The 15,182-nt window shown below is 40.4% G+C and overlaps 2 protein-coding genes across 12 annotated transcripts in view; one reads left to right on the forward strand and one right to left on the reverse strand.

The window, feature by feature from the left end:
- Positions 1-14,707, forward strand: part of Fife (regulating synaptic membrane exocytosis protein fife) — a 54,252-nt gene extending 39,545 nt beyond the window's left edge. For 4 of the 5 annotated variants that reach the window (XM_032434897.2, XM_032434895.2, XM_015175813.3 and 1 more), the window contains 5 exons: positions 5,161-5,342; positions 5,530-6,263; positions 11,936-12,807; positions 12,885-13,046; positions 13,676-14,707. In XM_032434897.2, the coding sequence (XP_032290788.1) occupies positions 5,161-5,342; positions 5,530-6,263; positions 11,936-12,807; positions 12,885-13,046; positions 13,676-13,867 (2,142 nt within the window). In that variant the 3' untranslated portion in view covers positions 13,868-14,707. Of the gene's footprint in view, positions 1-5,160; positions 5,343-5,529; positions 6,264-6,610; positions 7,065-11,935; positions 12,808-12,884; positions 13,047-13,675 lie in introns of those variants that run through there. The other variant, XM_032434898.2, reaches the window with a different exon arrangement.
- LOC6623861 (synaptic vesicle glycoprotein 2C) lies at positions 8,410-11,605 on the reverse strand. Of its 7 annotated transcripts, none has more exons than XM_070208405.1 (10): positions 11,325-11,600; positions 10,933-11,257; positions 10,758-10,879; positions 10,401-10,704; positions 10,239-10,340; positions 9,753-9,879; positions 9,425-9,699; positions 9,243-9,370; positions 9,046-9,181; positions 8,410-8,633 (listed from the first exon to the last, which is right to left on the reverse strand). In XM_070208405.1, the coding sequence occupies exons 1-9, from the start codon at positions 11,362-11,364 to the stop codon at positions 9,132-9,134; spliced, it is 1,473 nt and encodes a 490-aa protein (XP_070064506.1). In that variant the 5' UTR covers positions 11,365-11,600; the 3' UTR covers positions 8,410-8,633; positions 9,046-9,131. The 7 variants fall into 7 exon arrangements, with proteins under 7 accessions (XP_070064506.1, XP_032290804.1, XP_032290800.1 ...); XM_032434909.2 differs by having other exon boundaries at positions 8,411-8,591; XM_070208407.1 differs by lacking the exon at positions 8,410-8,633 and adding an exon at positions 8,729-8,747.
- Positions 14,708-15,182: the final 475 nt, after the last annotated feature.

A 15,182-nucleotide genomic window follows, 5' to 3' on the forward strand; every position in this document is an offset into this window, starting at 1 on the left:
TGTGTAGTACCATTAAATTAGGCTCTACAAATCGATACAATAATTGAACAACTACTAAGAATTATGAAATAGCTGTGCTGCGTTTAGGGCCAGGCTAACTGAAAACAGTTGCCCAAAACGCAGTGAACAGTTATTAAAAACTATTTATATAGAAACAAAACAACAACAAAAAAACTTTATAAATGTTAATAGTGCAAATTGTAGCAGAGTTTAACTATATATTTATGTGTGTTTTAAATGTTATTAACTTTATATAAGTAGCAAACAAAATGTGCAAAATGTGCAAAAAAAAACTAAAGAACAATCCAAAAAAACAAAACAAATAAGTAGCTTGTTGTTGAAATGTTTAAATGTTTTTTAACCGAAAAACAAAAAAATTAAACAAAATTGAACCCAACTTCCTTAAATGGTACCCAATCACAAGTAATTGATGTATATGTATTTTGCATACATATACATATAGAACATACGCCTATATCTACACCTATACACATTTGTATTTGTGTGTAATGTCATTGTTAGTGCTGTGTTTGTAAATGTTTAACATAAATACAATTTTGGAGAAAGCGCGATTATATATACATATATATCTAGTAGATCGCGGAGCCCACCTACTGATAATTACATATATGATGAACCCACAATAACAAAGTGCTAAATGAAATATAAATCATTTCTTGAAAGAAACAGACAAAATAATAAAACTACATTTTAGACTCTTACTAAAATACCGTTAACTAAAGCTGCTGCTTAGCTGTGGAACTCCTGTCAGATGGGTGATAAAATTGAACTTTGATTTTGTAAAATACACTTTGTATAGCCTACATACACATACACACACACATACACATACATACTTATAACTGTAATTGTACCTATGTATTTATAGTCCTTATACAACTCGTTGAACTACACACAAGTATACATGTACATACGTACTCATATGTACTTATTACTATGTACTACTTCCCCCCAGCTATTGACTTAAGTACAATCCAAAATGAGAACTCTATAAAATGATTATATGAGAAACATGAAAACTGATGACTGTAATTGTATTTTTGGCGCAAGTTGTTGCATTGACATTTTTTTGTATGTATATGTTTAATTAAAAGTGAAAGGGTGAAAATAGAAGAGCTCCAGTTCGAGCTATTTAAATGGAGCCGCTGGCAGGAAATTTAATCACATTTTATGAAAGTCAGTCGCTTATCTTTATACCTATATATATATATACATATATATATATATACCCATGTATACATAACTTTACAATTCTATACGATATCTATATACACCCAGTTATTTTGAAAATTTAACGCATACCGATGTGCTAATGATTTGAAAAGTAAAAGAAACGTGAAAAATAAAGTCTCTCTATATTAACTGCAAAAAAAAATATCAAATATGAAATGCCTGGAAATTCGATTTTATAACTTTTGTATGCAGCCAGTTTCAAGATTCCAGCCTCGACACCAATGCACCCCATTTCGATGCCCAACAAATGGTAAATGAACAATAAACAACTCTATCAATACCCAATATGTAAATGAAGCATCCCATACAAAATATATACATAAACCAACTATATATATCTTAATAACTTGTACAGCTCTAGCACTCCCAAAACAAAAACGAAAGTAAAGCCCGCTAGCAAAAAATCCTTTCAATAATACCAAAACCAGTGTAATATAGCTAGGTTCTATAAGTTGTACTTACATATTGTAATGCCCACAAAACTATAAAAGGAAATGTGTGCGCTTTTCTTTTTTTGTTTCTTTTGAACTTTTGTTTCTACTGCTTTGTTTTTTTTTTTTTTATTTATATATAAGTATATATGAAAATACATTTTTCTTTGTTACTGTTGCGTATACGCCCCGTTTTTTCGCTGCGCTGTGTCCTTGTGAACAATTTCCCATTTCTCTGTCAATTTATGAGCTTTTGTTTACGTTTCGCTTAGCAAATGTTTACCTATCCTTACCCAACGTTTCATTTCGTTTCAGTTTATGCATATTTCTTGACTCTTCAATGATGCCCCCTCTCTCCACCTCTCTCTCTTTCTTTCTCTCCAACTTGTACTCGTACATAGTGTTGCATAACGTTTTACACTTTCTCTAGTTGTCTAAACAAAGCGAAGCCTTGTAATATACTTACTATTCACACACCTTGCAGTAAATACTACCTACTATTCCAATTCAATCTAATCTATTTTTTGTTTGTATATAAAAAAAAAGTATTTAACTTGTATACAAGGAACATTAATTGTAATGAGGACAGCTTTAAGATCTGTATTAGTGTTAGCTGCTTATATGAAGGGTCGCTTGGCAGATTTACAAAGAACAACAAAGAACACATACAAAAACAACTTGAAACTTTGAGTTTTTGTATATTTTGGAATATTTTCATATTAGTTTTGATATTTTTCATTTGTCTTTCAATTTTACCAACTGTTTCTTTAACTTGATTGCATTTTGCTTAATTTGCATAACATGTACCGCAAAGCCTACCAATACAATTTATTTGACTAGCATTTAGTGGCTCTTTAATCTTAAACCGATTAGCATTTCTTTAAACAACTTGCAACTAATACAAATGCATTTAACTATAAAACTTTATATTAAACATATATATATATATATATATAAACATAATAAACAAAACCCTACTACCGATTGTATATGAACTAAATTTTCATTTCCACCTGTACAAGAATTGTAACCCCAGCTGGCACGAGTTATGGCAATGAATATTCAAAATAATCTTTACCAAAATAGAACTGCAGCAAAATGCAGCAAATCAAAAATATACTAAATAGATCACTTGGTTTTTGCCAGAAAAATTACACGCAGTAAATAAAATAACGATGACAAAAATAATATCAACAAAAATATTTAAAAAAAAATAAAAAAGCAGAGCAGTACAAGCTGCGAAAGCAGTAGGAACAAATTAGTGTCATCAATGCGATTGATTGATTGATGAGCAATGCTGTTTCGCGTCTGATTTTATGATAGATTGATTCTTTTGTTGAATGTAATAATTTCATTGACATATGCATATATGTAGCGGACCCTTAGACATAATGAATTGAAATTTAAATACATTGACTTATCTATAAATACTATACATATATATGTTTGTGTGTGTATATATACTTATATATCAAGGGGATTGAGTCGCCCAAACGTATGAGTAGCTAATTATATATCTATGTAATTTTTTATTTATATAAATGTATATTCTCTTGCACGCTTCAAACTCATATAACATCGTATTTAAGCGTTTATTCGTAAACTTAGTCTTGTGTCTGCTGAATGTCTTGCGTTGAGACTGTCTGCACTACATTTATTATTCATACGCACCGTAGACGCAAAGTTTACTATCAATTTTAGTTACTTTTGCCACACGCACAAACAAGCAGTCGGGGGAAAAAGGGGCAGATGGCATGGGGCAAGCAACCACAGGCCTTCGCCTAGCTGTGGTTTAAGCGCCACAACTTTGAGACACTCTCTCTGCGTATATGTGTGAGTGGGTGTGTGTGTCTGGGGCAGGTGTCAAGTTAGCGTGCGAGTTTTTCATTACGCCCAAAGAGCAGGCAACAGTTGACTCCTGCCACAGCGCTCAGTGGCTGTGGGATGGGTGGTCTGGGACCTCGTTTTAGGCCCTGGCGGCTGTCAGCAACAGGTGCTGTCGCCTTTAATTGACAGCTGGCAGGCATAAAATGTTTGAAATGTCGAAAATTAGAAAACTTTTAACAACAATTCAGGCAGCGACGTCGTCATTATTATCGGCATTGCCTTTGAAAGGCAACAACCCCCTCCGATGCCCATGTCTTGTGCTAGCCTTCTGCTGCAAAGTTTTTCAAGTGTTTGGGCACTTATCGCTGCCTGCCAGCCAGCCATTTTGATCAACTTCAATAATCCTTGTGTGTACGTGTGAGCGTGTGTGTGTGTGCTGCTTACCTTTAGATAAGTGCGCGCTTCTGCCTCATAAACGCCCCGCACGAATTCGATTTCATGCGGCCCGCTACCCACTCAACAGATGAGAAATGTGTCTCGTAATGTAATAAACTTTTTGGCACTGCCATAAAGAGTTGCTACACACACACACACAGACACGCGCACGCCGAGCAACAGTTCCTTAAATACATTTGCATGTGTATGTATGGTCCATTTCCGTTTTGACACACGTTATTGCAATATGGCGGCTTCCGTTGCCATTGCAGTGCTCTCTGTACGCCAGACAGTTCGACATTCGTTTCAGCTATTGCTGTTGTCGTTGTTGTTGTTGTTGTTGTTGTTATTACTGTGCGCATATACACGCTATGAATATTTTATGAGGCTGCGCTATATTCAACACACCCAAGTATAATAAACACAACACTATGCCAACAACAACAGCAACAACAGCAACAACATCATCAGCAGCAACAATGACTCTTATGCGCAACTGCGCAGCAATGACTTCCGTTTGTGTGGGATGGCCCGATAGTGGAAAGGGGGGAGGAGGTGAAGTACAAATAAAAAACACCAGTCAGCGCCCACAGCAGATTGCATTTGCGGTTCTCCGTGTGGTCAATGTAAATACAAATATATCTCTGTGTCTGTACGTGTGTGAATTTGTGTGTGTGCTCATGTGTGTGCTATAACGTGCGCTTATTCAAGCATCATTTACATGTAACTATGCATGCGTTTTTGTATGAGTATGTGTGTGTGTTTGTGCATGTGTTTGTATAACGCCTGTAGCTATGCACTGCATATTCGCATGCTTTTCACTTCCTTTACTTTCACTCTATGTCTCTGGCCTTGCTCGCTCTCTCCCTTTCTCTCTTTCTCTTTCTCTGTCTGTGTGTGTCTCTGTCTTTATTTTCACCCGTTTAATTAGTTTTATTTATGTTTATATTGCTTTAATTTGTTGTTCAGTTATGTACACAACAACAACAACAACAATAACAACAACAACACAATCAAGCAACTGTAAATATGCGAGTTGAATAATAAACTAAAGAGTAAAGATTCAATGCGTTACATATGTAGGCATTAGGCTAATATAACCCACTAAACTAAATACTAAGCTAAAACTTGTACAGCGCAGCCTTTTTAACATGCTTCGAGTTGTTGGCCCGTCGTAATTGGATCTATGTACTAATACTTCTCTCAACCGCAGGAGCAAATTGCACGGGAGAAAATGGTCAGCGGCCGTGTCCAAATACAGGTTTGGTATCATGCGGAACGCAGCGAATTGGTCGTATCCCTAATGGCTGGCGATGATCTAGCATTACGCGATGAGGCATACGGGCATGGCAATCTGCCGGAAGCATATGCCAAAGTACGCATATTGCCCAAGTGGTAAGTGTACCTCTTTATTTAGCTATTAAAGTTCTTATGCAGCAAACATCAATAATCTATAATTGTGACTTCATTACTTATTTAAAAATATACTCAAAAATAGACTCTACAGCATTTTCTTTTAGTTTTTTCTATTAATGCTGTATAATATATTTACTAACCTTTGATTATCCTCTTGCTACTGCAGCGGCGACGGCAGCGTGCAACAAACAGAGGTCAGTCGGCCCACTCAGAATCCCATTTGGAATGCAACCTTGACCTTTGCCCATGTGAAGGCCGACAGCTTGATGGATCGCTATATAGACATACAATTGTGGGATCTGGTGCCGCATACAGAGTCCATATTTCTGGGCGAATGCAACATTGAGCTGCAGCAGGCGTTTCTCGATGACCAGGCCATCTGGTGTCGTCTGGAGGACCCAAAGGGGCTGCGTGGCATTAGCATCAGCAAGTCGCCAAGCGTCTCGCCACGTGGCTCCATTGCTGCGGGTGCTGGCCATTGTGCCGACATGACACGTTTGCTGCGGCGGGATTACAATATGCAGCGCTCCATATCGGACGATGTCGATTCGATAGGGGACGGTGCATCATTGCTACATCCGGATCACGCTTGGATAGCGGGCTCGCGACGCGGCTCATCGCAATCAGAGACAATGGAAGTCGAGGTATACCAGCTGGGTAAGGACTTCTCGCGCTCATTGCCGGGCTCGCGTCGTTCAAGTTTTCAGGATGCCGAAAAGAATCGGCTGGAGGAGGATGCCATGGCCACGCCACCCACATCCTATCTTGTGGGCCGGCGTCGCTCCTCAGTTGCACGACGCGATCCGGATGAGATCTTGAAGTCCTTAAAAGCTGTACGCGGCGAGCTGGGACGCACCATGAGCCTGGGCACCGAACAGAACAAGCGCATGGGCTCGCGACGTAAGTATCGATACCAAGTAGCTTAGGTTAATTCTTTACCTTTCAGCTGGGTTCGGGATGCAGCTGTTATGATTTCATAAAAATAAAAGAGACCTTTCTCCAAAGTGTGCTCCTACAAAAACAAACTCTCTAGTGCTGTCATGATACCCCAACACTGTCTTTTTCTACCACACCTCTTTCTCTCTTTCAACACTCTCAGAACCTGCCTTGCTGTGCGTCTGGTACTATTTTCCGCCTCACTCTAGCAACTATATACTAACTATATAACTATACAGATATTTGCATTGGCCTCTATTTACAACTGTCTATCTAATTTCTTTGCTCTCCCATATCTTTCTCACTATTAGCCACAATATCGGTGTCGCATTATCAAAGCTTTGACACACCCTACACTAACTGGACAAACACTAAATGATAAACCATATCACACAATACTCAATTAACTAAGCAATAAGCAAATAAATCCCATTAATTTCCAATGATTAAAATATAATGCAAGCAAATATTAAAGAACTCTCTCAGCACCTGACACCTAAACTTCGTTGCCAAACCTAATCAAAAGCTCTCAACTACACAAACTCTAATATTCAATTTTAAAAACATTCTTTGCACGGCAATAATCAAATTAAATTAAATAACTAAGCCAGAAACCACAACAGCAACTAAGTAATCGAAAAAAAAAAAAACAAAAGTTTTTAAAACACCAAAAATCCCAAAAATCTTTTTTGTAAATTATACGAGACACATTGCAAAAACCACACTGCAAATTGAGCTTGGCAGCATAATTGTTTATGTTATTGCAAAAGAAAAAAGAATATATATATGTATACATTTATAAAACAATACAAACAACAACAGCAATGCAAAGCAAAAGTATTTAAACACACAAAAACCACGAACTCACCCACTGGTAAGAATGCAAAATGAACTTTCGTTTTGAGTTTGAGTTTTGTGTTTCAGTTCTGCCCGACTAGTGCTTCACTTTGGCTTATTTCAATCTCTAAAGGCTTTTAAAGAATTGTTAGTACAAAATTCTAGCCGCATGCCACTTAATTAACACACACTGAGACACACACAATTTACCTGTGCACGCTGCCTGGGCCTAAGAACTCCGCTTGCCACTCACCCTGCACAGCTTTTGGTATATTATTAAAGCCCACACCCACACACAAACACAGCCAAACCTTCACATACACACACATGAAAAAGTCCTGGGTTGCGCGTGCACAAAAAAGAACGGATAAGTCAAGTCCCAGGACTCGTGAAAACTTTTGATGCCATCATTTGGTTGAGCTTAATTCAGCTTATTGCTGTTATTTGCGCCAAGCAACAAAGCAGCCTCAACAAATTTTATTTAAAATGCAAAGCCACACACCCACACACATACACTCACACTCACGCCCAGCCAGCGAGCTGCCACGCCCTATTACCTGTTGGCTGACAACTCCTTGACGCCTGCCATGAACCCTTCCGCAGAACCGAAAAATAGCTCAGCCTTGAAATTAACTTTTAAAAGCAAGCGACACGCAAAATATGAAAAGCCGCATAAGGCACAAGCAAAAGAAAATCAAGCAGAAGAAGAAGCACACGATGTTAAGCAAATATTAAAGAAAAAGGGAAAACAACAGCCAAATGGGACGTCCTCTTGATGAGCCACAAACAAGCCTTTAAATATGGAAATCAGCCGCGGCCCCAACTTCGACTCCAACTTCTACTGCCCACAAATTGGGAGCTACGGCAAATGTTTGCGTGTTGATGTCACGAAAGAAAAACACGGCAAGAAAACCTACTAAAGAAAACTAAAGAAAATGGAATATTTTGTTTGAAACCGAAATGAAATATACAAAAGACCAACAAATTATTTTCATTCTAAAATAATAAATAAAAATGAAATGAAATACAGCGAAATTACAAGAGTCAAGAAAATTAGTATTGAAACGAATTCGTTACGTAATGAAAAAAGACGTGTTACTCAACACGAAAAAAACGCTGACACAGCTCTATCCTTAGATGCTGCGGCGGCTCAGCAGCTTGGCCTGTTTAGTTTTGGCACTGGTTTTCAATACATTTCGATCTACGGAAATTTATTTGGCTTCATATAATACACATGCACAAATACACGCACACAAACACACACCCACACACACACACAGCTCTAGGAAAAGTTTTGACATTTATTTTATTTTTAGTTAAAAGGGCATTGGTAACAAAAATCTTTGAACTCTCGCCATAAGCCCTTTTGCCACATTCTGTGCTGTGCGCTCAATTGATTGATTGATTGATTGACTGTTTGAATCAGCTGATAATGAAGCTGGACGCTCTCGACAACTATTATATAAGTATGCATATCACGTCACAGATACCGCCGTACTAGTAAAAATATATATTTCAATCATGTGCAAGTCCTTCGTTGGTAAAAACAATATGACAACGGCGAATCGCACAGCCAATGATTGTATTAAGAGCAAATTAAGTATACGCACCCTATGCAACTTACCCAAAAACAAGTGCAAAATAATTGAACAATATCAAGCAGTCAGTCCACATGAAATTGCCGATAAGGTGAGAGACATAATAAAATAAAAAACTTGATTAGCCAGATATTATCCATACGCACTGTTGGATGCTCACAACATATGAGCCGAGCACTTAAAAGCGGTTCACGCAATTCAGAGCCCGCAGCAGCTGTGCTAAATCGTATATGTCGTACGTAGTCCAGTACGGAAATGCAGCAGATACTGCAATTTCCGGACTGTCAAAGTTTGGAGGCGGAGCAACTTACCAATTGTAAAGAAATATATAGACAAAATGAAACCGAAAGCCAAACAAGTACAATACGAATAAGCATAGCCTGGTTGCCGCAGGGCCTTAGTTGCCAATTGTCTTCTTCGGTAGAAAGAAGATGAGCAAAATGGTAACTGCATAAAAAGAAGTTTTACAATATCAAGAATGTATGCACCATATGCATAGGCCACTTACTTGACATGCCCGCTACGTACACATTAAATGTTACAAAGCAGCAGCATTTCAGCGTATAGCCCATAAATAAGCTGCCAATCAGAACGCCAAAGCGACCACACATCATAGACAGGGCGACAGCTTTGCTTCTGCAGAAAAAAGGGTGTTGGAAATCTGTTTGAAATACGTCGCCTGACTCTTACCTCAAATGCGTGGCTATCACATCGATCAGCACAGTCAACGTCAATCGCATGCTACACAGCGGTGGCACAACGAGCAGGACAAATGCCAGAATGACCAGCTCATCGTGGATGACAAAGTTCAGCATGAAACCTGACAAACTGGAGAGAATCGAGAAGCACAACAGAATTGTCTTACGGTTAAGACAAATTAACAAGACGCTGATCATCATGAATCCAACCAAACAGGCGCTGCCATGATAAAGGGAAGCGAGCAGATTAGCTGTAGCCAAATGGCACTAGAAATTGGCTATCTTAAGTTCTGGTCAAGCGCACTGATGAAACAACGAACCTTGGAAACGCCCGTACTGGCATTCTGAGCGGCATATTCTTTTAACACATCACAGAGTACCATACTATCTTCGACTTCGCTTGTCATTTTGAGAACGCGCGGCATCCAAACCGTCAGGACAGCGCCGCTATAAATGTATATTATTATTTATATAGATATACACGTGAGAATACCCGACTAGAAGCTACTCTGAACCCAAGAACAAGCTGCCATTACGAACATTCCAAGATTCTTCTCTTAGAATCGACTATGTTATCATGATGTTATGAGATTCCGTAAATAGGTAAACTAATACGAGATTATATACATTCTCCCTAGTTATATTCAATATATTCAATAACTAAGCAGAAGAGCAGATGAACAGACAGACTGGCATAGCTTACTCAACTCATCTTGTTGCACAGATCAACAATGTATATGCCTTATGGGATTAAAGTCCGCCTTGTCAGCCAAATAACTATCGACTATGAATGACCTGATACTCACGTGGCAAACATAAGAAACATAATTCCAATAACAATGAGCATATAGCGCACATTGCTGCCTTGCAGCAGGGGTTTCGTATCTTGCCAGACACGTCGGAAAAAGCTGTGGAATAGATAGTTATTTTGAGCAAAAGGTGCAAGGTTGCTCGTTAAACTTACTCACTTCTTATCAGGGACCAGGGAATCACGGCGAAGATTTGACTGCGTTACAGATTCAATGCCCAGACTCTTCAGCGTTACATTCTTACCCTTGTTGTATCGACAGCACATCTCCAGGGCGTCGAGAGCCTCTTGCGTCTTCTGGACAGACAAATAGTACTTGGGACTTTCGGGCATGGGCAACAGCATGAATAGGGAAATCATGCCCGGCAGCAGATTGGTCATGCTGAGCACACGCCAGCCGCTAATCGCATAGTCGCCGGATATCTTCAAGTTTATTTCATACGGCAATATCAGCATCGCAGAAGCTGTGCGTGGAGCCGGAACAGTAGGCATCTCTTGATACGAGCAATGCGCTTACCTGGCACATACATCATGCTGACGCCAACGGAATAGCACATAAAATTGAGCACCATGGGCCGCAGCTTTATCTTGGTGAACTCGCCCATGTACGTGAGCAGCGCCATGCCAGGACCTGTAAGACTGTTAGACCGAGAATAAATGCATGAAATATTAGCAACAAACGAGAGACTTACAAGCAGCCCACGATGAAGCGCATCACAAGGAACGACCAGAACTCTGGCATCAGCGATGATATAAATGAGGTCAACATGGTCAGTGTTGAGGTGATGACCAGCAGCTTGCGGCGCCCGATCTCATCCGACTTGTAGCCCATATAATGGCTGGTGCAGACCTGCGCCATCAGCCCTGCGGTCATGAGCCAGGACAAGTGATGATCACCGATGTTAAGCTCACACCTTGCTGCCACAGTTATCAGCGAGATGCCGAACTGCTCATTGGTCACATAAAACTGTTGCATTGCACAGCCAAAAAATATAATCAGTTGCATGCGGCCAAAGCCTGTGAATGCCACGGAACACAGAACTAAGAAACTGCAACCGCAGATCGAAATGCAGCACACGCTTACCAAGTGTATTGAACACATCGTCAATGTCCACATCGGCCATATTTCACTAGAGAACGTATTGGAGCAGCCCTTCACAAATCTGAAGCCTAAGAGAAAGTAATCAAAAGAGAATTCAAGTTTTCATGGGGCAGTTGAGAATTCAGCTTAATGTTTAAAAAAGTGCACATGCTTTGAATTGGAATAATCGGAAATAAACCACATTCTGTAGACCAAATGACAAACACAGCTTAATTTGAGTTTAAAATTCTAAATAGAAAATAAAAATGTTAGTGTAGTAAATAAAAATTGTACTGTCAATATAAAGCACACAACTCTTACACAAACACATACATATATGTTTTTATTATATATATTCAAATAACACGCATACGCACTGTTTATTTCTTAGCTGTTGTTTTGCATGTTTGTTTTGTATAGCTTAAAGCATTTCTCTGCCCTTAGACCTTAGACTTGGTATTAGACCATGCAACACTCTCTTCATACTTCGCCCAGTAAACCTTGAATACATTGAGTTGGAGTTGGAGTTTCATTCAGTTGAGCCACCTGCAGTCCATGACAATGCCGAGTTGTATTAATTTAATTTGTGCTTGTCGCATCCCTTGCTGCTGCAGGTGCCAGCCGTGCTGGCCTGCCCAGTGGTCCCAACAGTCGCAAGAGCTCCATACAGGATCTGTCGCAGCAGCAGCAACAGCAGCAGCAACTGCAACAACTGCAACAACTTCAGCTGCAAAACTTGCAGCTGCAGCAACAACAACATCTGCCGATTGGCATTGGCACAACGGAGACCAGTCCGCCGTCTGATGATGAGGACAAGCGCTATCGTCCACGCTGGAAGGGCTCGGGCACACAGCTGCCACCGCAGAGCGCCAAGCAGGCATTGTCCAGGCTAAAGCAAGCCGCCTCCGTCTCGAATGTGGCACAGGAAAAGCAGAGCCAGCTGTTGGGCAGCAGCCTGGGCGACAGCAGCCAGCAGCAGACGCTGCGCAAGGGCAGCATGGTCAATTTGCGTGGACAGGATACGCTCAACGCAGGCGGACAGCTGCAGCAGCAGCGCAAGGGTAGCATGTTTCAGTTGGGTGAGGGGCATGCCCCACAATCGCAGTCGCAGTCGCATTCGCTGCAGCGCAAGGGCAGTGTCTATGTGCCCTCTGCCAGCGATACGCCACCCATGGGCACGCCCACACGCAAAGGCAGCATCTATCAGCGGACCAGCACGGAAAGCGGCGACAGTCCACAAAGAAAGGGCAGCATCTATCAACGCACCAGCACGGACAGCGGCGACAGCCCACAGAGGAAGCAGAGCGTGGTGAAAACCCTCAGCGGCAGCTATGTCAACGTCTCGGCCATCACAGGCAGCGAGTCCAGCTATGGGCTCAAGTTGGGCCCCTCCCAGATACATCCCAAGGGCTATCGCCTGACCACGGCGCGATATGGCGAGCTGAAAATGGGTTTCGTGAAAATTAAAGGCAACGTCGAGGTGGAGGTAAAAGAAAGCTGTTGCGTTTTAATTAAAGCACTGGAAAATATATACCTAATCAATGGCATTTTACATTCTCACAGCTGATTTGTGCACGAAACATTGTCAACGCGGACTGCGAGACACCGCCAGACACCTACGTCAAATGCTACATCAAAGACGGGGAACGTTTGCGGCACAAGAAGAAGACGCGCGTGGTGCGGCATGCCGCAGAGCCAATCTACAAGCAGACCATCAAGTATCAGGTGAGCAAATGGGCCATCAATAAAGCGGGACAACTCGCCGATGATGACTCAAATGGCGATAAGCACTGACGCTGGCCGTCAGGTCCATGTTGTTGCAGTTATTGGTTGCATTTTAATGCGATTAATGGCGGCCAATTTGCAGCAGACTGCGCTGTGCGTGTGTCTCCAGCGCGTGAATACAATGCAAATAGGCCGACAGAAGACGGTCGGGTGCCAGCGACTAACTGATACTCTGTACACAGTTGAATTAAAGGTAGAGTTAGCTTAAAAGAGTCTTCTTGCACGAACAAACTGTGCCTTGGGGAACAACTCTTGCCAACTCTTGCTCTATGACTGTAGAAGATAATTGACTTTACTTGAAAATGCATTAATTACTAGCAGACAGCCAGACGTGTAAACGGACAGTGCATAAAACAAATATACTCTTTTGACTTTATGAACAGTGTATAAGAAGCATGTAAGCATTGGCTGCTTCTGCTGTACATTTATTTATATGTATATTTCCCAGTAATTACACAGAGTGACATTAATGCAATTTGTATGCAAATAAACTTTACTTTTAAACACGCACACCCACACACACACACACACTCACACATACACACGCTCATGGACACTTACACGCACAGAGCTCTGATGTCTTTGGCCGGAACATTGTCATAATGGTATGGCAACGATGTGTGGGCTTCGAGCACAACCAGGGCCTAGGCGGCACGGAGGTGAATCTGGACAAAGTGAACATTGGACAGCACATCAGCGGCTGGTATCCGCTGTTCCCCATGCACAGCTACGGCGGCTCGGATTCGGATAATTCCCCTTGACCGAACACGCGAGCGTGCGCGACAAACGAAACAATAAAAATGAAATGCATAACACCAATATTTAATGATATGCTATTGCTTAAAGTAAACGCTCAATTTGTTAGTACTTAAGCTGGGCCATCCGAACAATTTGTTGTTTAATCGAAGTTTTAATCCCAAGCCAAGCACCAATAATTCCCACATAAACATATATATAATCATATATATATCTATGTATGTCCCCAAAATAGTTTTAGTAGTTAAATGAGCTTGACAGCGTTTTGGATGTGTTAAAACATTATGGTGCGAGAGCTTTGTAGGTACAGTAAGGCAACACTATGGCAAACAATTGCAGGCACAATAATTGAGAAACCGGAGTACCAGAACGAACAGACAGATATATAGAAATACGAATTATACAACAAATCGAAAGAAAAGAAAACAAAAAAAAAAAATGAATCAAATATATATTTTTGCTTGTTGTTGTTGTGTTTGTGAGTGTTTAATGCATGTTGTGTTTGTGGCACGCGCAGGAAACGCAAAAATCCAATAAAACAAATCGAAAATTAACAATAAAGTCGTAAAATGCAAGGCAACGAAGAGGCAAGTAAATCGAAAGCATACGCTACAGGAAACCTAAAGTACACTAACTTATATTAACAAATATATTCAACTAAATGTTTGCTAAATGCGCTAATTAATCACTTTTCAGAAGTCAGAATGGCGAAACAATTTAAACAGTTAAAACCAGAGCTAAATAAGCCCGCGAAGGCTTCAAACTGCAAGACACACAAATCGAATGCAAAACTAAACGCTAAACTTTCTCAGTGTATAAGATATGAAAAAAAAAAAAAACACTCGAACGATATCAAGTGAAAAACATATACAACTAAATTAATATGACAATCTTCTTGTGTATGTGTGTGCGTGAGCGAGAGTGTGTGTGTGTGTGTGCGTGAGCGACTAAAGCGTGATTAAGACGAATTTACTGTAGTCATTTTTTCGGTAGTCAGTGTGGTAGGCGCAACACAACACTTTAAGCATTTTGCTTAAATGAAATCCTCAACTTCCTTCCTGTCCCGCTTGCCAGCCACCCATTTGTATTTTCCCAGAACTTGCAGCTTCACATTCGACTTTCGACAGGACAATCTCTTGTAATGAAATACTAGGAAACAAAAAGGTTGAACAAAACAAAACACGTCTTTTTGTGGGCTTGCAAACAAAACCAACGTTCAACTTATCGACTTGGAGTTTCAAACTTGGCAAAAATTATATGAGAAACAAAACAAAAATTGTCTAAAAAATATTTACTATCTCTAGCATATACTGGTGTCAT

The sequence above is a fragment of the Drosophila virilis genome, chromosome 3 (assembly GCF_030788295.1).
Source record: "Drosophila virilis strain 15010-1051.87 chromosome 3, Dvir_AGI_RSII-ME, whole genome shotgun sequence".
In the NCBI taxonomy this organism is placed as follows: Eukaryota; Metazoa; Arthropoda; class Insecta; order Diptera; family Drosophilidae; genus Drosophila; species Drosophila virilis.

Coding starts and splice junctions, on each gene's coding strand:
- LOC6623861 (XM_070208405.1), bottom strand. CDS start 11,364: ATGGCCGATGTGGACATTGACGATGTGTTCAATACACTTG. Junction 10,880..10,932: donor CGCTTCATCGTGGGCTGCTT/GTAAGTCTCTCG, acceptor TCGGTCTAACAG/TCTTACAGGTCCTGGCATGG. Junction 9,700..9,752: donor CCAGTACGGGCGTTTCCAAG/GTTCGTTGTTTC, acceptor GCCAATTTCTAG/TGCCATTTGGCTACAGCTAA.